Source organism: Rutidosis leptorrhynchoides, chromosome 7 (genome assembly GCF_046630445.1).
Source record: "Rutidosis leptorrhynchoides isolate AG116_Rl617_1_P2 chromosome 7, CSIRO_AGI_Rlap_v1, whole genome shotgun sequence".
NCBI lineage: Eukaryota > Viridiplantae > Streptophyta > Magnoliopsida > Asterales > Asteraceae > Rutidosis > Rutidosis leptorrhynchoides.
This window is the reverse complement of record NC_092339.1, coordinates 341,919,234-341,943,209: the sequence shown is the minus strand read 5'-3', so window position 1 is coordinate 341,943,209 and position 23,976 is coordinate 341,919,234. Positions and strand designations below refer to the sequence as shown.

The 23,976-nt window shown below is 31.2% G+C and overlaps 1 protein-coding gene across 1 annotated transcript; it reads right to left on the bottom strand.

Moving 5' to 3' along the window:
• Positions 1-644: 644 nt before the first annotated feature.
• On the bottom strand, positions 645-4,039 carry LOC139860359 (protein NLP6-like). The gene is made up of 5 exons (XM_071849124.1): positions 3,832-4,039; positions 2,625-3,103; positions 2,469-2,516; positions 1,023-1,917; positions 645-931 (listed from the first exon to the last, which is right to left on the bottom strand). The coding sequence occupies exons 1-5, from the start codon at positions 4,037-4,039 to the stop codon at positions 645-647; spliced, it is 1,917 nt and encodes a 638-aa protein (XP_071705225.1).
• Positions 4,040-23,976: the final 19,937 nt, after the last annotated feature.

Here is a 23,976-nt window from a genome sequence, read left to right as displayed (position 1 = left end):
TTTCAACTTACTATCAATAATCTCCCGACAAATTTGTTTCCCAGAACGGTTATCGATTTTGAAGGTAAGATCATTTGAAGAACTGTCACCATCCAAAGTAGCCGATGAGGGGGGTATTAACCCGCGATCCGCACGGTTTTGGAACACGCTTTTATGAGACATTCCGAGCTCCGCAACCGAAGAACACCCAACACTATTAACGACTTGAGATTCCATGAACAACTTTTGAAGCGCTTCACCATAATTCAAGTCGTTGACCTTATCTTTTAGCTTGTACGAACACGAAGCGGCTTTCCTATTAACCTTCTTTTTCAAACCGTTACCTTCGACTCCCTGAGTTTTCCTTTCTTCAAACCGAGTATCATCAACAACTTCCGTCTTCGATTCTTCCATATCCGACATTTTATTCATAAGTTCGACGAAGCTAACATTCAAACCAAGTGCATCCACTGTTTGTAAGTTCTTTGTTACTACATTATGGGTCAAAATGGGCTCGTCACTAACCTCATCATCAATAGCGACACCAGTATTTGTAAAAAAATCTATTGCTGTTGAGTTAATCTCACAAGCAATCATTATCCTATCGCCCTCTTTGTCCACATATTTGAAACGATATCATTTCTTTATGTTGCGTTGATCATCATTCACGATATACTTCCATCTGACTTGTAATTAGGGCTCTGTACATCCATCCGACAGCTTTGTTTGCTCATGTTGGAGACAACTGTGAAACTATGGTTCCCGGTTTCGGTAGCTTTATTTGTTGTACCTAATTGTTTTTCACTTGAAGCCTCAAAAACCGGTGTAATAGTTCTTCCATCACCATTGGTAATTGAATCGGATTGAATATTGTTCTTGTCCGGACCAATTTTATATGGCCACCGTGGTATACCGAGTTCCCTACAAACGCGCTTCAATGTAGATCTGCTAACTACATACATATACAAAACATAAATTTAAGATCACAATCTTTAAACACACACACACACATTAAAATCATCACCTAAAAGCTATGAACTCACTTTTAAGATCAGCTGCAGCTGCATCCATTGTCTTCCCAAAATGTTTTTCGATTTCCTCATAGCTAAATGAACTCTCTGCACTCTTCCTTTTTCTACGTACTCCCTTAAAATTAGCATTATTTTTTCTTTTTATTGTTCCTGAATTTAAATCAGAATCTTCAACACCTTTCTCCAAAAGAGGAACACCAATTTGTAAATGTGTTCCAATTTGTTTTGCGTTTTCCGACTCCGGTAATGGCGCTTCACCTTTTTCAGTCAAAAACGTTACAGGGAAACGTTGAGAATCAACGTTCCAATTTAAAGTAAATTCTCCAATAACTTCAGGAAATGACGTTAACGTAATATCTAATTTTATACCAAAAGTGCTTTGAATTTGTTGCTTTATTGTTTCCATTAATCCCTGTAACCCTTCTTCATTTGTGTTGCTCGGGTCCAAAAAGAACTCGAGAACATACTCAACGTCGAAATCAATACTTTTCAAATAAATAGCCAAACAGCTCGTTAATCCACACATGTGGGCCAAGGGAGCTAAAGGGTAATCGTGTTCTTCGAGTTCGGTTACATTTACACAAAACGATGCACGACGAGATGCTAATGATTTACCAACAACCCCTCGAGATTTTTCAAGGTGATGATCTTTACAAGCTTCACGAAATTCCCATTTGCTTAAATCTTGAACGTAGAATGGGAGTTCAGTTGTTGACATACAGACTTTCCCTATACAGCTTCGGCTGAATGTACTACAGCTCTGCTCTATATTTCCAGAATTAGATACATAACTGCTACATTCAGACACAGCCCACGTCTGAGCTAGAGGTAAATTATGATCGACACAAACCGACTTTAAAAGGTTGTGGATCCCATCGAGTTCGTGTTTCCTACTATCTTCTACAACCTGTTCAAATAAACCCACAATTAATATGTGTGCGTGTGTAGTGGAAAGATTCAACGTTGGGATAAGCAGATAAACAATTCTCGGCCACACATTTTTAACCCGTTAACATACATCAGATGTACGATTAAAATTTAAATGAATGTTAACATGTTAAAATAAATGTTATGATTGCTTGATAATAATTAAAAGGAAAATGTTAAGGTGTAAAATTAATGTTAAAATGAATGTTAACGGACTAAACATGTACCATACATCTGATCTATGTTAATAGGCGGCTGAGTGAGAATTGCTTATTCCCTTCTCTCTAAATTAGTGACTATTCCTTGATATCTCTTTTTGAAGTATGGATACTTAAATAAACATCGAGCAACTTTCAACCCATTTGACCCATTTGACTTCTCCATTTTTACCTAACCTTTAATTATTTTATACGGAGTACATTAAAGATGAAATACTCGCCTATTTATAAGTAAATGGGCTGAATTTATCACTTCTATTACATAAAAAGATAAAGAAAGAGTAGTAGATAGGTTACGTGAAACAAAACTCACATAATATCTTGGATGTACAAGCGCATTTGGAGACTTCAGCCTTTGTTTCTGCAAATTTCAAGAAATTTAACAAGTGAATAAACTCGCATCACGAAGCACATTAAAATGTTCACTTACAAAAATTAACACAAAAATTTGTAATAAAAGTGTAACAACCTCAAGTGCACTCGAGACGTTCTGAACTTCAAAAGCATAATCAACATAATTTGATGATGATGTTATGATTTCAATTATGCCTACACATAAATCCCCACCAGATTCAAATACAGGCAGATCGATATATCCATACACATCGCTGCATGTGTCTCCACTATGAACATCCAAACACCATTCGGGCAATTTTTTGCTAAAAACACGACCCGGTGGAGCAAGTTCTTCTCGATGCTCACCATCAATAACAATTGCATGTAGTTCAGATTTCAACCTATGTGAGTAAAGCCCTTTATCAACCACACCAAGACCAAATGGTTGGTCCCAAGTGGTTAGCAACCACCTGTTCCTGACAACAACGGGTGACCAAAACTGAACCAGTACACGCTGGTCACGGAATTTTAAAATCTTCAGTGCAGAGATGATTTTTTCCTTAATCATGTGCGGGTCTATGATATTTGGATCAACCATCAAATTAGAGAAACCTACAAATTCAAAGTAAATTGTTATTATTTATCATTTATCATATATAATATTTATAATAATTTGTAATTACGTAGTAATAAATAGTATGGTTAATATCCAATCTGCAATTTACTCTGTCATTAACTTAGATCACCGCAAAAAAAAATTCAATTTTTTTTTTTTTTTTTTGGTTGTTGTGAAAGTAGGCTGAGATTATACACTTAGAAAATGAATAGAACTTCTTTTTAAACAAACAAAGCATAGCCACATAAATACCAGATAAAATTGAAACTCTACGATAAAACTTTTAATTCTAAAAAATAGTAATTCCCCGAAAAACGCGTTAAACAAAATAACAAGTAATTGGGCATGTAAGCTTCTCATGTCTTCTTCTCAATTGACCCTATAAAAACACATATAACTAATTTTAATCGAATTATTCACAAGTGAACTGTAAAAACAGTTGACATGTGACCAAATTGTATGTTTTTATAATTAATTTTAGGGTTTTGACATCTTTTTTACATTTCATTGTCGTGAACAAAGTTAATCATAATTGCACAGACACATAATACTCTAGTTCTCAGGTAATTTAATCACGTGTATCAGAAAATGATTGTATAAATCAATTAATTATTATTGAGAAATTAGTTGTAATCTTAGAGAAAAATTTAAAATAAATATTATCAGATTGAATATAGTATTAAAATTAAATAATATGTGTACGAAAATCAAACAATATACTTACTTGGTGGTAAGGGGGATTCAGGTCCATCCACGTCTCGATTTCCAAAAATAGAAAGAGATGTAAAATAATTATTATCAGCATCATCAGCATCATCCTCATCTGAAGATGAAGGATAAGGAATAAAAAGGTATCTGGATTTCAAACTTTCTAAAACTTCTGGATCATTTGTACTACCACAACCTTCGACAAGCGCAATCTCTTTACTCATTTTTTTTTTTTTTCTTTGCTAGATTTCAAATCTCGTTGTGTTGGTGAGTATTTATTTATTAATATATTGTTGGTTAACCTGTTCAATGATAGTGACAGGTCTATTAATGGTTAACCCGTTCAATGATGAGGACAAGGTCTGAACCCTAGTCCAGAAGTATGACGAACCATCCAGTTCAAATGTATGCAGTTGAACTTGTTGATGTGGTATTTAAATATTTTGATCCGGGTCAGTTCAATTTATATCTGCCATATATACAGTTGAACCTTTTGAAGTCGGCATATTTAAATCTTGAACCGGATCGTACCAGTTCATGATTTTTGAACCGAGGTATGTACTTTTGGACTGGTATGTCATTCTGCGTTGTAAAAAAAAAAAAGAGAACTTCTTATTTTCTAGCCTTGCCAAAATAAGGAAAGTGTATACCGGTGGATAGTGACAAATTCAAGAATAAATATAAACAATGAGAATATCTATATGTATGTATGTATGTATGTATGTATGTATGTATGTATGTATATATATATATATATATATAGTCATATAAAGCTCTAAAATGATAATGTCATCATTAAGTTAATTACCATTTAATTTTTATAATGATGATATTATAATTTTATATTAATTTAATTAAAAAAATAATACGAAATCTTTTATAAAAGAAAATACTAATCTTTTCTAAATTGTAAAATCTTCTACATAACACCCAAATTTTTAAGCATTTTGTATAACTTTTATATAATAATTGTATTTTAATTTTCTAAAAAAATTTTAAAAGACATTTATTATTACTCATTATTATATAAATACTCAACTTTGAGCGAACTTTATTATTATTATTTACTTTTAATATAATAATAATTATTATAATTATTATATTATTAATATTTAAATATGGATTCTTTTTACGAAATTAATTACGTTACATATGTATGCAAAAATACATGTCTTTACAAATTTGTAAAAACAACGACAAGTTTCTTAGTCAAACGGGTCATTAAAATAAATGAATTTAGCATTTAAATTCACTTAATAACTAAAACATGTTATTAAATTGTTTCGTTTAAACAAACTCGTAATTTCACGGGTCATTTCACTAGTACTCCATAAAATCGTATAATAGGTATTAAAATATTATTTGAACAATTAACCTTTATTAAATCTGTGATTTTAATGATATAAATTGTTATTACACATAAATTATATACAAATTACAGTATTTCAATCAAGATATTAAAGATTTTACCAATATCTTATCATAGGTTTTGTTTCATCTCTTAAAAGATCTACATATGTGAATAGAGATGTAGAGATAACATAAAAAAGGGTATGTTTCAAGGAAAAAATCCGACTTCAAATCAGAGTGTACCTTCGGTGTTGTGGCAAGCAATTGAATGAGTCGCGGGGTATGTAATTTGGAGATACCTCAACTTAAAAGCCTTCAAAAACAAAGATTGGTGTGGTCCTTCGGTGCTCAACGAAATCCAAGTAAAAAGCTATCTTTGGTATCGAGTAGTGCAAGAAAACTTAATTTGGACTGGAATCTATGGCTACTCCATCCTACCGTTTATAATGATCCTGGTTAACATCGGCGCTAGCACCTTGGTTACATGTATTTTCGATCGTATGGCTACATGTTATTGTGGCAATTAGATTTATCCTTGTTTAGCTTGTGATTTTATAGCTCCTGTACTTCCAGAATGGCAAATGCATATTCCTTAATGCATTTTGTCTCCCTTGTAATTTTAGTAATATCATATAATTTTGCCTTTAAAAAAAAGGGACAAAACACTTAGGGCATGTTTATTAATGGCTTATTGGACTTAATTGAAGCAAAGGATTATTCGGTAAGATTTTGTTAGTGTTTCTTTACACCTTACTGGATAATTTTTGCTGACCGAATGGCATTCCCATAAATCTGAAATTGGTATGTGTTCCCCATATAGCTCCCCTTTTCCCAAATTTACCCTCTACTCCCTTAATTTATTCACCATCGTTACTCGCAAATTCTAAAAAGCACCACTACTCCATCACCATGTAATCGCTACTATCATCGTCGCTTGATTCCGGCACCATCTAATCGTCCCTATCGACGGAGCAAAATTCCGGCACCATCGCTGCTGCTCCGGTGACCTTTGCACACTTCGATGTCTCTAATTGGGTTTGTTCCTTGCGAATTGCGATGTCTCAAGTTCCTGCTTCAATATATATTTCATCGACTCTCTGCTTTTGATTTGATAGTATGCATGTTTTTTGTGTTGGATATGTATATATAACCCTGATTGAGGTGCTATGTTTTTTAGGTTGTTTAATATCTCTACTGTGTAATCCATATAAAGAATCAAAACTTGAATATGAGGTTGAACTTAGCACTTTGATTCCAATCCTGACGGGTAAATCATGGGTGATTTTGAGGATTTTTTGGTTTGATTATGTGAAAAACCAAGACACCGTTTGTTATTTTGTAAAGGTTGAAAATCGAATTTTGTAATTGGTTTATTGCTTGCCCGGAAGAAATTTGGTCTATTGAATGTTTTTGTATTTTAACGATTCTACTTCAATTAAAGAGTGTTGTTTATGTTTTATATTTTACTTTATTGTTTAAAATAATAATAAAAAGGGTAAAAGTGTCATTTTCATCTTTAAGACGTTTTATTTAGCAAAATTAGTAAACAGAATTTGCATTCAGTAGATTACTACATATAGTCATTCAACATCCATTCTGCCATCTTTAGATATAGATATAGATATAGATATATTAGATATAAAAAAGGAGCGGAGGTAAATGCTCTTAAAAATGAAGAGTGATGGTAGTGTTTAATTTGAGGGTGTTGGGTGAGAATAGTGAAGTCGTTGGGGAAATGGGGATATTTATTTCCAAGTGTCTGAAAAAAAAAAATCATTTCTGATATATTCAGTTGATTGTGAAATATTTATTTGAATCCAACAATTTGTTTGAAATCCAAGTCAATCAGAGCACGACAATCACGTGTTCTCACATGTAGTCAAAACTACTCCAAAATGTGGTTCACATGTGTTTGACTTCCTTAATCCTTAACCCTTAACCCTAACCCCTAAACCCTATATCCAGGGTTTAGGGTTTAGTAATTAGGGTTTAGAAATTAGGGCTTTAAAATTGGGGTTTAGAAATTAGGGTTTAGGATTTTCATTGAGTTTTTAACATGTACGGTTTAGGGTTTTCCCTAAACCCAAAACTCTAAATCGGACTAAATTTAAAAAAAAAAAGTTTGAAAAAACAAATATATATTTTGAATTTTTTATTTTTTTTAAATATATGAGTCAATCACATGTGATTATCGCGCTCAGATTGGTCTCTTGAATTTCAAGCAAATTGTTAGATTCACATAATTACAACTCTCAGTTGATTTAATAAATGAAATAAATAACAAATAAATATACATTCATATCTAGTCATATCTAGCGTAGATGAAAGCTCATTACAAATACCCTATAACTAGAGATGTTCATCTAAATAATATGAATCGGGTAAAATCACAGCCATATCCATATAAATATTTTGTTTCATATTCATATTAATATCAATTTAATTTCGTTCATCTATTCGTATCATCCGAATAAACGGGTTAAAGAAGATAATCTTATCCATATTCAGATAAGTTTGTTCTATTTCGCATAATAAAAGTTTATGTTCTCCTTCTACGATCAAAAGACATAGTTCTTAACAGGGCCGGTTCTGAAAATTTGGATGCCCAGTGCGAACATCTAAAAAATATGTCCCCCCCCCCCCCTCAAAATATAATAATACCACAACACAAATATTTAGGGGTTTGGAACCTAGTCAAGATAGGCGGCTCATCTCCACGCCGATTTTTATTTAACAAATACATTTCAAATACACATGTTCGGAACTACAAATCACCTTAAATGATGTCTACGTGCATTTTCTGATGCAAAAACTTCAATCAATTTATCATAATCTACATTTGATAGACAAATTTATTATTTATATGGGCTAAAATGAGGACAGATGACGTTTGGATGCCCTAGTGATACTGATACGACGAATCAATTATACTCCGTATTTAATTTTTAGCTTCCAGTCCCGATTTGATATGATGATATGGAATAGTGGGCTTCTTTTTGGTTTTTGTAAAACAATTTATTATTTATATGGGCTAAAATATTGGGCTTAGTGAACCTAGTATATATAAAACTGGACTAATACTATGATGTCATTTGGATTATGTTGTCCGGGTGCGGTAGCACCTTCAGCCCCGCCCAAAGTTCGGCCCTGATTCTTAATAGTTTATACGACCAAAAGTCACACATTTCTTACTAATTGTTGGTTACATTATATCACATTAAAACCTTAAAATATGTATGTAGTATAACGACCAGTCCTAATCCATCTGGACGAATACATTACATTTGGTTACATCGCGAGGTACTTGACCTCTATATGATACATTTTACAAACATTGCATTCGTTTTTAAAAGACAAACTTTCATTTCATCGAAAGTTGACGGCATGCATACCATTTCATAATATATCCAACTATAATTGACTTAATAACAATCTTGATGAACTCAATGACTCGAATGCAACGTCTTTTGAAATATGTCATGAATGACTCCAAGTAATATCTCTAAAATGAGCAAATGCACAGCGGAAGATTTCTTTCATACCTGAGAATAAACATACTTTAAAGTGTCAACCAAAAGGTTGGTGAGTTCATTAGTTTATCATAATCATTCATTTTCATCATTTTAATAGACCACAAGAATTTCATTTCCAGTTCTCATAAATATACGTCCCATGCATAGAGACAAAAATCATTCATATGGTGAACACCTGGTAACCGACATTAATAAGATGCATATAAGAATATCCCCTATTATTCCGGGAAATCCTTCGGACATGATAAAAACGAATTCGAAGTACTAAAGCATCCGGTACTTTGGATGGAGTTCGTTAGGCCCAATAGATCTATATTTAGGATTCGCGTTAATTAGTAGATCAGTTTACTAATTCTTAGGTTACCAAGCAAAAAGGGGCATATTCGGCTTCGATCATTCAACCATATAATGTAGTTTCAATTACTTGTGTCTATTTCGTAAAACATTTATAAAAATTGCGCATGTATTCTCAGCCCAAAAATGTAAAGGGTAAAAAGTCAAATGAAACTCACTGTACTGTATTTTGTAGTAAAAATACATATGACGAAACTGAACAAAGCAGGGTTGACCTCAGATTCACGAACCTATATCATTTATATATATATATTAAAATATATAATGAAAATCCAATAATTCCATCTATTAGTTATATAGTATTTGTATTTTTAATGTTGTAGTTTATATATAATTTGTATTAAACTCTAATATATTTCATATCTTAAATTACATGTTATATATGCATTTATTTTGTATATATATCGTAGAAATGTTAATATTATTAGAATATAATTATAGGTAATATTAATATAATTTTAGTATAAGTATATTTTTATATACAAAATATTTATTTGTTATAATAATATAATAATGAAAATGAAAATGAAATTTTAAATAAAAAGGTAGTTTTACTAATAATGTTAGTTATAATAATAATATAAATCTAAATAAAATGATAATTTTAAATGATACTTTTGATAATACTAATAATTTTAATAAAAATGATGATTTTAAAAATAAAGGTTCTTTTAATAATAATAATAATAATAATAATAATAATAATAATAATAATAATAGCAATTATGATAATATTAAAAATGATAATAATAATAATAATTCTAATAAAGATACTTATTTTGATAATACTTATACTAATAATAATAATAATAATAATAATAATAATAATAATAATAATAATAATAATAATAATAATAATAATAATAATAATAATAATAATAATAATAATAATAAAAATGAGTAATAAGTAAACTACCTCAATGAAGTAGCCCTTAAAAAGAATAGCTGCCCACGCTCGGGCTCGAACCCAAGACCTCTCGGTTAGCACCAACACCCCTAAACCATCTGCTCTACGTTTGTTTTTCTGTTCTAATACTGCAGTAAATTCATATAATTCATATCTCGATCCAACCATAATTCGGCCCAAGAATAATTACTTAATATAAATCGGCCCAACATGTATTCTGGCCCAACAGATTCAATTGTTAAAAATAAAACGTCATAGTCTGGTTTCGAACCTAGAACCTCTCGCTCAAACACAAACACTCCAACCATCTGATCTACTACACTTTTCTATTATAATAACCATTTTAATTTCTTTTCTATATATATCAGTTTTTTTCATCATCATCATAATCTTATTATAACATCATCATCATAATATTCAACTCTTTTATTCATGATCATAATCATACATCATAATTCATCATCGTCGTTAGCTTAATCAATATAAACGTCTTCAGTTCATCCTCTTCGTGATCTCATCATCATTATAACTTCATCTAGATTACGACTAACATTCATCATTATTCATAATCATCTTCTTCGTAATCGTTATCATCATATCATACGATCATCGTTATTATCTTAATCGTAACATCATCATTGTTGTATCATAACTCGTCATTAACCTCATCTCAGTCGCTAATCATAATCTAACAATATCGCTAGTATAAATCAAAGTCCACTAAATATTAATGGACCGTAGCAGCCCAACTAGTCAAGAACCGGCCCAACAAACACTTTGATTCTCGGCCCAACACAAAATGTAAAGGCCTGCGGTCTGGGTTCCAGTAAGTAAGACAAGAAAAAAAATCGTTGAATTAAATGTGGCAGTGAATTAGAAGGAAAAAAATGTTGGTTTTGTTTAATTGCCAACGACCCAAATTAACACATAAGTCAAATAACCAATTTGTCCGAATTATGTTGTGTTACCCAACTCCAAAGGAATTCCAAATAATAAAAAAAAATGAAACAGCTCAATAATCTTCAAGTGGGGTTTGCCTCTTTATAAATTGTTGGCCATTATTATCCTTCCTCAAATATCACCATTTTCTTGTAAATAAAATAAATATAAACAAAGCAGCAGTGGTGAAAAAGTAATGGGTTGTAGATTGGTCGTGGTTCGAACATTAAACAGAAACTGTCGTATAACAGCAATAATTACGCGGATCATGTGTACCTTTACGTGAAACGCGTAATCTTGTGTCCAAAATAAGCGAAACGTGTACCTAGCTACGCGGAACGTGTATTGTTTTGGCCCTTGCTACTATAGCACCATCTTCTACATCGTTACAACTCAAACAGGAATTGTGCAGCAGTAGTGAGGATGACCAGTTGATGGTGGCTTCGAATAGTCAATGTAAAGTGGTGGTTTTTATCTATAATAACTGTCGTGGTGGTGGTTGCATTCGTGAAAACAGAAAGAAATGGGTAGTAACAATAGTTCAATCGAAATGGTTTTCATGGTGACGAGGTTTTGAAATAGGTGTAGATAAATAAATGGGTTTGTTGGTAATGGTTATGGTAGTTGTCGTGGTGTTGGATGAAAATGGTAAATGAATCGAAACAGAACTATAGCAGTGGTATAGGTGATTGTAGGGGTGATCGAATATTACAAACCAAATGGGTTTCGGTTGTACGCATGAAAGAAGCAGAAAGAATGAAAAAGAAATGCAGCAGGTAATGATTTCCACAATGTTGGTGGATGGTGGTGTACGTTGGTTGAGGAGGAGGAAGCAAGAAAGTTGAGTGGTGATGGTTCAGGTTCAACAAGAAACACAGATGTTGTGTTAATGTAATTGTGTATGTAAGCATGTGTATGTAAATAAAGGCTGTCATCCATAAATTTAAAAAAAAATAACAAGTGGTGCTAGTTGTTAAATAACTTTACCATAATTCAACATTAAACAGAAATATTTGATTGTGTATCTCATTCGAGATATTAATAATAATATAATAATAATTATAATATAATTTAAAATATAAACGTGTGAAATCTTAGCCGTCTCTTACTATTCCTTTCACGGACTGAATTTCGTGTTCCGTTGATCATCAGTGGCGGATAAAAGTCTTCGGAATTTTTATATTAACTATATTTATTTATTTTGGTCATTATGGTTTAAAATTCAATCATTAATTTAATAAATAAAAATTACATCAACTGTCCCTCTCATTTATGGGTAAAATATAAAAAGTGTTAAAATTAAATAATTAGATCCTAAATATACTTTTAATAAGCCTATAACTTATAAAACTCATTTTCGAATCACCGTTTATTTTAAAATCACATAAGTTCATTTTTAACTTAATTAATAACCATCAAGATGATAAACGAGTACTACGAACGTTTGTTAAATAAATTTTAAATTATATATAATCAATGTACTCTTCATATATAGATAGATTTATAGCAATGTCATGTATTATTTTAATTACACAAATAAACTAACTCATGTAAGTTTCTATTTCAAATTAATATATATATATATATATATATATATATATATATATATATATATATATATATATATATTATATATATACAGATAATGGTTCGTGAATCGTCGAAAATAGTCGAAGGTCAAATAGATATCTGAAACAGTTCAAAAAATTTTGAGATTTAGTTTAACAGACTTTGCTTATCGTGTCGAAACATATAAAGATTAAGTTTAAATTTGGTCGGAAATTTCCGGGTCGTCACAGTACCTACCAGTTAAAGAAATTTCGTTCCGAAATTTGAATGTGGTTGTCATGACTAACAATAAAAATGTTTTCATGACGAATATAAGTTGATAAATAGAGTTTTATCATCATTGAGTAATATGAATAAGACAATTCGATTACTCGAAGAGTACTAGTGAAGCTATCACTAAATAGTGAAATGAGAAAGACATGTTTCATCATAACTTTTGACTAGTCATGGTTGAATTTAGAAAAATAAGGTGCGTCTTAGCTTTTGACGTTGTCTTGGTTGAATTCCGGAATTCAAGGGATTTAAAGAAAATCTTCAAAATCTAAAAAATTTGATTCTTCGGCGAATAAGAAAATTAAGATCTATATAATTAAATACGGTGATCTGCCTCGATTACTCTGTCTGATATTTTCATTATAAATTAAACTCTTCCGTTCCATTATTCTCACCTATACTTTCTTAGTTCGTACATCCAAAAGATTGTGAAAATGCTTAATCCAGTTATAATCCTTGATATTTACTTAATTATCATTTCTGTCATCCTTCTTTTCAATCTTTCACCAGAAAAATCTGTTTACTTTTACTATTACCTTGGGGTGATACTATTCTTAATTCTATCGTGTCTTTATATTGCTATTCGTATTAATATCCACGGTTTGTAACCTCCGTGTTGCTATTGGGCTTTATATTTTCTCTTATATCTTGGAGTTTTTTGCCTTTTTATTCTCCTCTCGGCCTCTAGTAAAGCGAGTAATGGTCCAGAATTCGTAGGTATGGAGTTTCGAATGTATATGACTACGTTTTAAGAGAGAAATTGTAGTAGCACGATCTTGATTGGTTAGATTACTAGAATTCAAGAGAAAAGATAGAACTATCAGAAAGATATGTTCTCGATATGTTTGGAGATTAGATAGAATGTAAGAGTCGTGTAACATGGCACATGATGACGTTATAGTCTGTGAATCATCACGTTCCATTAGAAACTCAGCATGACTTACTGTAATATAATCAAGTTGATCAAGTGTCATTATATTATACTAACTCATGCATCAATTTCCAACACTACTTCTAAAACATTCATAATTTAAACTCGAAAGTTTACAGAATATAGAAACTAAAACAGGTTCCTTTTATGATATAACACAGATAGCTCGGAGAGATAATTAATATCGGACGAGAATATTTATGAAGATATCTTCAGAAATATTGAGGATATTTACAATGAAAGATACGATAATATCTTAGAATTTTTAGATTCAAAGTGTGATGAAGAAATTCATTCACAATGATTTAGAGCGATTAAGGAGTAAGGTATTCGCTAAAGATTTCATCAGAAACAGAATCATCAGGATTCTTTAAATACAGGGTTTGGTCCTTGTATTTGTCCTTGATCTCCTTCATGGTTTGCTCGATTCGTTTTTCAGTATCAAAACTTTTGAGCTTTTTCAGTATGTCGATCTTTATTATCAAACTTTTGACTGTTTAAACAGTCTTTAGTTTTTGCTGCTTCATCAGCTTTTTCAGAACTCAGAGATCTGATTCGTAAGCTAGAGTGCTTTTCAGGAATTCAGAGATTCCGAATTGAAATTCATCAGTCCAGAAGATATATGTTATATATAGATATATAATTGTTGACGTAGGAACGCTGCGAAATTTGAGAATTAATGATTAATGCTTCCCGGTATTTGGTATGGCAACTATCGTTACAATATGCCGATGAGTTCATGATAAGACTTCAATAGATAAATATAGTGATTTGTCGGAGAGATTTAAGCCAAAGAGCAACAAGGTTGCTGGTACGTCTGCTGGTAATATGGTGGAATATAAAAGGTTCCCCAGTAGCAATAAAAGAGCACGCAGATATATCAAGATTATAATAAAGTTGTTTCGAACGAAAAGTCGAAGTTGACTTGCTGGAACTGTGATAAAACTGGCTATCTCGAACAAGAATTGCAAAGTTATTTTTGATAATAATAACGCTAAAGGAAGTAACACAGTGTTAAACGTTTACTCAGTTTCCGAGAGTTTTCAGGTGCATAACTATATGCATAAATCTTTTCTTCCATAGATGAAACGCGGTTGGTTCATCCTCTTGATTGAGGTGTTTTCAAGAATCATGAAAGGTTTGAACGCAGATTGTAATCGTCGAGATACAAATGAGGTTTAAGATGAAATCAAGTGGCAAACTTGAAGAATTGTTTAGTTTCATATGTTATAATCAATATTCTAATTCATTTTAATTTGTCCAATGTTGGTAGTCCTCAGTTGATAGTCCACAGTTAGCAATTCAATAATTCATATATAGTTTAATATATAATATTCGAATTAATTAATACGTATCGTGACCCATACACATGTCTCAGACTCGATCACAACTCAAAGTATATATATTATTGTAGAATTAACCTCAACCCTGTATAGCTAACTCAAACATTACTGCATATAGAGTGTCTATGGTTATTCCAAATAATATATATAGATGCGTCGATATGATATGTCAAAACCTTGTATACGTGTCCCGATATTTAAAATGCGTAAATAACAGTATTTAAATGACGATAAATAAATTGCGTAAAATAAATAACAGAAATTAAATGACGACAAATAAACTTGCGAGAATTAAAATTGCGATAAATAAATGTAATAAGGAATTAACAGTTAGCATGGAACAGTTAGCTAGGATTTTGTTAGCGTGGATTCTTAACAAAATTTCTCATAGTTAATTTGTTTGTTTCTATCAAAATTTATTTTGTCCAATGTTTTCTTCATTATGCCACTTGTTGGATTCTGATAGATCAAAATCCAAATATGAAATTGAATGAAAAGGGTTATTCTGCGGTAAACGGATACGTATATCGGTGGTTGTAAATAGGATAGTAAATGACTGTTGAATTAGATTTGAAAGAATGTACAGTGTACTTATTAATGTGAAATCTAAATATTCCTCGGGTATTACCTACCCCTTAAAATATTTTCACCATTAACAGTTTGTACGAAAGAATTTTTAATTACAAACTTTATGAAAATATATATACATATATATTTTCTTCAGATGTAATCATGTATTTAATGAGTCAATATGATATTAAACTCATTTGATTTACCATTAGAACAAGAATATATAATCTCTAAAACATTAGAGATTACATAATCGCCATGTCGAACGAAGATAAATGATGTAGAATGATTCGCAGATTGATTATTATGCTCGAGGTACATAATAAGATGTTGAGGTGTGTGATGTTGAACTTGGGTTGTTGGTGGTACTGGTATTGATGTTGGTGCTGGTGATGTTGCTGAAGCTGGTAAATTTCGCACCATATTCTCCAAATTGATTACTCGAGCGCGAAATTCGTTGACTTCTTCTATTGTTCCGGGATGATTGTCGGTCAGAACGAGTGGATGAATAAGATCTAGAATTTGAGATAGTATATAATCGTGGCGAGATAAAATGGTGTTTCGGATTGCTTCGCCGGTGAATGCTTCAGGTTCTTCGCCCAGAGGACAATATGGGGGATGAAAGGGACCACTTCTTCTTGTCTCCAATGATTAAGTAGACTATGAACCCATCAGATGAATTGGGGATGGCTGATTGGTTAATCAATTCCGGTTACACTGCTTTCGGAGCTTAGGTGAATATCCATATCGAAATAGCGGTCGAAATCCGAGGGACTTGAACTAGTGGCGAGTTCCATTTCATACGATTGAGTAAAGGATTTTTCGATAGGAAATGATTATAGGATGTAGATTAGTACCCTGCAATACATAATTTACATATGCATATATAATACTAAAATCCCATAAGTTACGGAGGAATCTACGGAAGCTGTCAGACAAAGGTAACAATAGCAGATACGCTAAGATATGAATTTATCTATACACTGTCTATGCAATAGAGGCAGTAAGACGTGTCTAGAATTTAAGGATGGTAAGCAAATAATTTTCAACACGAAATGATAAGCAAAACTTTTGACATGCAGACACGGTCGAAGTCCAGACCCACTAATGTATCTGTGATGACCCGAAAATTTTTGACCAAATTTAAACTTAATCTTTAATGTTTCCGACACGATAAGCAAAGTCCATGAAGTTGAATCTCAAAATTTTGAACTATTCAATTACCCTTCGATTGTTCTCAACGATTCGCGAACAATTATATGTAAATAGATACATATACTATAACTTGAAAACGTAACAAAGTGTTATGAAAATGATACTGTGCATTAACCTTATTGGTTTGATTATCTGATTAATATTTAGATAAGTTAACTAAAACGTTTAAGATGAACCAGTAAAACACTAATATGCTACAGTATTTTTGAATTGCTACAGTACCCGAAAAACTACAGTGTTTTAAAAAATCACTATTTGCTACAGTAAAATTTACTTTGCTACAGTGAATTGCTACAGTAAAATTGACTTTGCTACAGTAACTTTGCTATAGTAAACGCTATTTTAAAAATGAAAATGTATATATGTATATGTATATGTATATACTACGAGACAATAATTTATAGAAGTAAATGACCAAAACACTCGAAAGTTTAAGATACACTTTGAGTGATATAATTTAGGGATAATTTAAGATTATATTTTGACAAAGGTACGTGTCCCAAAATGTAAATTACAAGTTTTCTCAGCGTACGAAGGGACATTCGAAAAACCGGAACCGGGACATAAGTCCAGTGACAACGTACGAATCATCGGTACCAAAATTACAAGTTAATTATACACATAAATATAATATATTATATAATTAATTATTTAAATTATATATATTATATTTATATTTTATTATGTCGACGAACTAGATTACAAACAAGTTGTGAGCTGGAGAATCTTCCCATGCGATCGCATGGGAAATGGTCATGAAGGCCATGCGATCGCATGGCAGTCTGGGTCAGGCACTCTCTATAAATTCGATCGATTTCAGCTCAGTTTTACACACTTATATATTCATTTTACTCCGTAAATATTTATTATTATTATTATTATTATTTATTATTATTATTATTATTAAGATTATTATTATTATTAATCTTATTATTATTAGTATTATTAATTAGTATTATACATAAAATACTACGACGAAGTCATGAGCGTGTCACTTTTAAAATGGTTTTCAAGCGGGATAGAGTTAAGGAAATTATGGGTTATTGCCAAGGCGGTTATGGGAAATGTTCGGGGGTATATTCGCGAGTCAAACCTAGTGTTTATCATCTCCGTTACGTCTACGTACTTTTCTACAATATTGAATCTCAATATTGATACGTAAGCACTTATATTTTATCTTTTATATATTAATTGTGTATCCATGTCTAGTGCTCGAGTATATATATTTAAACATGCTTGTATGCTTAATTTCGTCGTTAAACAGTTATATTGAATCACGAATTAAATACATATTACTGGTAAAAGGTATATGATATACATGTTTTCGGAAAGCTGGCGAAAAATCAATAACTTTTCATTTAGATATCGAATAATTTCGATGAACGGATTAAAAGATATGGTCAACTGAATTATGATTGACGTTAATTGAAATTGCTTTTAAACCTGCAATTAAGATTTAAACAAATGGTTTACGAGATTAGTAAAATGGATTTTTAAATATTACTAACCGTGTAAATAAATCCTTATATACGGTACGTCTCGTTTTGTTAAACTGTTGTCAAAATTGACCTTTTGAAACGAAATTGGATAACTTTTGTATGTCGATCTCGAGCATTAGGATTGTGATACACTATGACCAGACCTAGCTTGATAGACATTTATTGACCAACATATGTTCTCTAGGTTGAGACCTACGATTATTTGATATACCAAGTTTCGGTCACAATACGATGAACAACTTTATGTGCTGCTAAGGTGAGTTTCATTTGCTCCCTTTTTAATTGCTTTTGCAATATATATTTTTGGGCTGAGAATACATGCACTTTATTTTAAACGCAATGGATACAAGTACATACTAAATTCTACACTGAGTTTGAACCGAAAATCCCTTACCTTTAGTAACTAGTAACTGCCAGTTATAAGAACTGGTGGGCGCGAGTAGTAGTATATGGATCCATAGGGCTTGATATCCCCGTCCGAGCTAGAGCACTAGCCTTTTAACGGATGTATGCTATTTGAGAAGCGTACACGTTGGTTTGCGTGTATTATTAAGATAATTATACAAAGGGTACAAATTATATATACGTTAAAGTTTAGTTACCAGGGTGCTCATTCTTGTAGAACATTTTGATAAACGTTTATGGATGAAACAATTGAAATCTTGTGATCCATCTTTATATTCAAATTATGCGAAACATACAAACTATGAACTCACCAACCTTTGTGTTGACACTTGTTAGCATGTTTATTCTCAGGTTCCCTAGAAGTCTTCCGCCGTTTGCTTATATGATAGACAAGCTATGTGCATGGAGTCTTACATGGCATATTTTTCAAGAAAACGTTGCATTCACCAATTCATCACCATGTACCTTATTTTGACTGCATTGTCAACGAAAGCACTATTGTAAACTATTATATACGGTGATTGTCTATGTGTAGAAATCATCAGATGTCGAAAACCTTTGTTTTAAATATACATTTATGGTGTGCCTTTTCAAAAGAATGCAATGTTTACAAAACGTATCATATAGAGGTCAAATACCTCGCAATGAAATCAATGAATGACGTGTTCGTCCATATGGATTTGGAGCTATCGTTACAGTATCCTAACGACTTATCATTTAGACACACTAATGCAGACCTGGTTCGCTAAGACCACCGCTCTGATACCACCTATAACGACCCGTCCTAATCCATCTGAACGAATACATTACATTTGGTTACATCGCGAGGTACTTGACCTCTATATGATACATTTTACAAACATTGCATTCGTTTTTAAAAGACAAACTTTCATTTCATTGAAAGTTGACGGCATGCATGCCATTTCATAATATATCCAACTATAATTGACTTAATAACAATCTTGATGAACTCAACGACTCGAATGCAACGTCTTTTGAAATATGTCATGAATGACTCCAAGTAATATCTCTAAAATGAGCAAATGCACAGCGGAATATTTCTTTCATACCTGAGAATAAACATGCTTTAAAGTGTCAACCAAAAGGTTGGTGAGTTCATTAGTTTATCATAATCATTCATTTTCATCATTTTAATAGACCACAAGAATTTTGAAACGACTCGTCCATATTACTATAAACGCAGTACGTTATTCATTGGTCCTATAGCGAGGTATTTGACCTCTATATGATACGTTTTAGAAAAATATTGTATTCGTTTCATAAAAAGCACGCCATTATTATACATAATGCATGTTTTAAACAAGTGGGCGATTATTTAAGAAATAATCCCCATGATACATTGGGTACCAAATACTACACACATGACATAACAGTCAAATATAATACATGACAAAAGTTTTTTTTTTAATGCAACACTTCATTTAAACAAAAGCATGAGACTCCATGCACAGCTTGCTCAGATAATGCAACAGCGGAAGACTTTCTTAAGGACCTGAGAATAAACATGCTTAAACAGTCAACACAAAGGTTGGTGAGATATATAGGTTTAGCATCGATATAAATATAGACCACAAGATTTCATAGTTATAAATATATGTACACTCGCAAATGTATAAAAGTATTCTATAAGTTGTTGAGCGCTTCGGTAACCATACTTAACAATTAATGTGGCATATTCCCTTTATTATGAAATCTCCCTACACTGTACCAAGTGTAGTAAAAACGAAGTACTATGCAACCATTTACGATACTAAAGCGACTAGCCTGGTTGGGGTTGTCAAACCCGATAGATCTATCAATAGGATTCGCGCTTACATGTTCTTGCAACATGTAAATATTAGTTACCAAGCTATTAGGGAAGATATGCAATGTGGTACAACTCAACGTAGAATATATTTTAAGTACTTGTGTCCATGGAATAAAACATAAAATGAATGTATTCTCATCCCAAAATATTTGTAGAGTTTAAAAAATGGGACTATATACTCACAGTAGTAAAAGTATATTAATAATAAGTTTTCAGCTTATTAAAAATATGGCCGTCGTCCTTGGATTCACGAACCTATAACAATAATAATGATTCAGATAATAATACGACATATGAATAAAATAAAACAAATTCATAGAATACTTATATATTAATGTTTAACATTTTTATGTTAGTAGTCCAAAATAGTCCGAAATGTCTAACAATTCAATAATCGGTATATATATAATCTTATAATTATCCCACGATGTATTGTATACGTATTGTCTTTGCATCAACCCAGAGATGTATTGTATACGTATTATCTTAGAATTTATCAAAACGTATTGTATACTTATTGTCTTAGGATTTATCAAAACGTATTGTATACTTATTGTCATGGAATGTACCAAGATTATTATATATATATACAATCTCGAAATTAACTAAGATTATAATATTTTATTATACAAATGATAACATGTCCAAATATATATAGGATATAGGAAAAGTTAGCGAGGATATGGTTAATATAGTTTTTACAATATAAATTTCGTCCATACAACGTTAATTTTAGTAGATTTTATTTTGCTCGCCAAATATTCATTACAACTTGGTTTAAAGTGAATTAAATTGCTATGGATTCCTTAAGAAGTTAATTTTCAAAAACAATTCGAAAAGTTCAGCTCATATATTAATATTCAGAGTTTTACCCTCTTTTTGTACCAGTTGACAGATTTGGAAGAATCCCGGCACCCACCCAATATATGATTTTTGATAAAATACTTCCACTTTGTCTAAAATCATGAAAAAAATACTGGAATTCTTATTTACATATATTAACATATTTCCAAAGTCTTAGCCTCGAACTCAAAGTCTAATATAGGTTTTAATTCTCAACCCAAAACAGCCCGCTTTTTACCGAATGGAGATTAAACGATATATGTTAAGTTTCAAGGTGTTCTTCATATGTACAAGTTATAAGTTCTTATATTAACTTAATATAACATCATAATACATATAAATAAGTGTTATTAGAGTTAAGTTAGAAAGATTAGATTAGTTTTTCAAATAAGTTTAGAATCAACTAAACTATGTTCTAGTTTATAAACTCTTATATAGATAGCTATAAACATATGAATTGGACAAGAGTTGAAGTAGAGTTTTTACCTCAAGTTTAGAATGTAAAATTTCTGGAAAGAAGTAGTAGAACAAAACTTGAGAGAGTTCTTGCAAGTGTGTGTGAGAATTGGAAGTAAAATTTGGAAAATGAATGTGTAAAAATGAGTTAGAAATGGTGCTTATTTATAGGCTTGAAAATTTGGTTTTTAGTGAAAATATCTAAGATAAGTTAAAATGTATTATGTCATGGATGCCATATTAAATTGATTAGGTCATGGATGACATATTACATAAATAATTGCAGATTTCTATTGGTATATATTAATAGCAAATACTTCTAGAAGTTGTGTATAATACGGGTAAAAATACCGTATGAATGCGAGTAGAATTCTTGAGGAAATTGAACGGAAATACGAGTATAGCTATCCTTTATATGTATTGGTATATTATAAAGTGTATTCAATACTTGTAAGGATGTATTTACACTCGTAATACATTATATGTAAATACATTTCAACATAAGTTAATTACTTCGTTTAAATAGTAACATATATATTGTTCAAAAACTCTTTAAATTAGTAGTATGAAAATATATATATATATAATAATTTGTTAATATACTTAATGAGATATTTAATTATCATATTTTCAAGTTATATATATATATATATATATATATATATATATATATATATATATATATATATATATAAATCCATATATATACACAATAATTAAACAATTAAATCAAGTTATGACGTTCGTGAATCGTCGGAATAAAAGGGTGACCAAAAGCTTGTGTAAAACTCTTTTCGGGGGTTCAAGACTTATTAAAATTCATTGCTTATCAAGTCGGAATTATTAAATCATGTAAATAGTATAATCAAGTAGTCGGAAAAATCCGGGTCGTTACAGTACCTACCCGTTAAAGAAATTTCGTCCTGAAATTCGATCGAGCACTACAAGAAATATGATTATATAAGACCCCCATAAGTGTCCTAAAATGTGTCATTTTAGGACCTTTCACTTGAAAGGATGCACCGAAATGGCGTCTCCTATAAGACGGTTGTATAAAGTGAAAAGGGTCCTAAAACTCATATATGATTATAAGACCTTCGTTTGAGTCATATAAACAACATCGAAAGGGTCATTATAGAGTGACATATTAGGACACTTTATAATATTTTGAGACGCACAAAAGGGTCTTTAAAATACTATATATGACATTAAATATGTATTGTTAAACCATATTAGGACCCAAAAAAGTATTCTAATATAAAGATAAACTATGTTAGTGCCAATAAAAGCGTCCTAAAATAATGTTAAACATTTAAGTACCCAAAAAAGGGTCGTATTATAAATATATAGTAGGTTAGTACCAAGGAAAAAAAGAGTCTTAATATGAAGATAACTTACATTAGTACCAATATAAGGGTCATAATAGAACTAGATGTTAATTTAGTACCACAAAAAAATGTCCTAATATAACTAGATGTTAATTTAGTACCAGAAAAAAGGTCATAATATAACTAAATGTTAATTTAGTACCACAAAAAATGGGTCCTAATATAAGTAGATGGGCATTGGGCCTTTCTAGCCCAGTTTAGATAATTGAGCCTTTTAGGTCCGGCTATGCTAATTGGGCCTTTCAGGCCTGATTAGCAAATATTAAATTAAATAAAACATAATTCTATTTCAATAAAGTAATCTCAAAACATAAACATTTCAAAAAATAAACATCTCAAAACATAAATATCACTAAATATAAAACATTCAAAATTATCCCAACGTATAATGACTTAAAATAACATTAATGAAATGTAAAAATGAACGACAAGCAACGCATAAAGTCTTCGGTCAGCATCTATCTTTATCAATCATTAAGCATCACCTACAATTAAACCATCCATGTATAAGCATAAAGGTGCACATTATAAAAATCAATCTAAGTTTGACAAGGACGTGCCTTGATTAACGTAATAGGCCAAGCAATAGATGTAGCTTGACCGAGAATGACTGAGTTGCTACAGTCAGTTAATGACATTCATGTATGAGCAATTTGAAAACCACATGTATCTCAATTTATGAACAATCCATATGTATTATGCACACACAAATCTACAACCATTTAATGACATTAACCGAACCCTCATTTTAGTAAATA

Bases quoted from the DNA above. Each gene is read 5' to 3' on its own strand.
- LOC139860359 (XM_071849124.1), bottom strand. From the start codon at position 4,039: ATGAGTAAAGAGATTGCGCTTGTCGAAGGTTGTGGTAGTACAAATGAT. The intron at 3,104-3,831 runs GTAAGTATATTG...TTGAATTTGTAG, and splicing joins TGAATCCCCCTTACCACCAA to GTTTCTCTAATTTGATGGTT. The intron at 2,517-2,624 runs GTTGTTACACTT...TGAAATTTGCAG, and splicing joins ACGTCTCGAGTGCACTTGAG to AAACAAAGGCTGAAGTCTCC.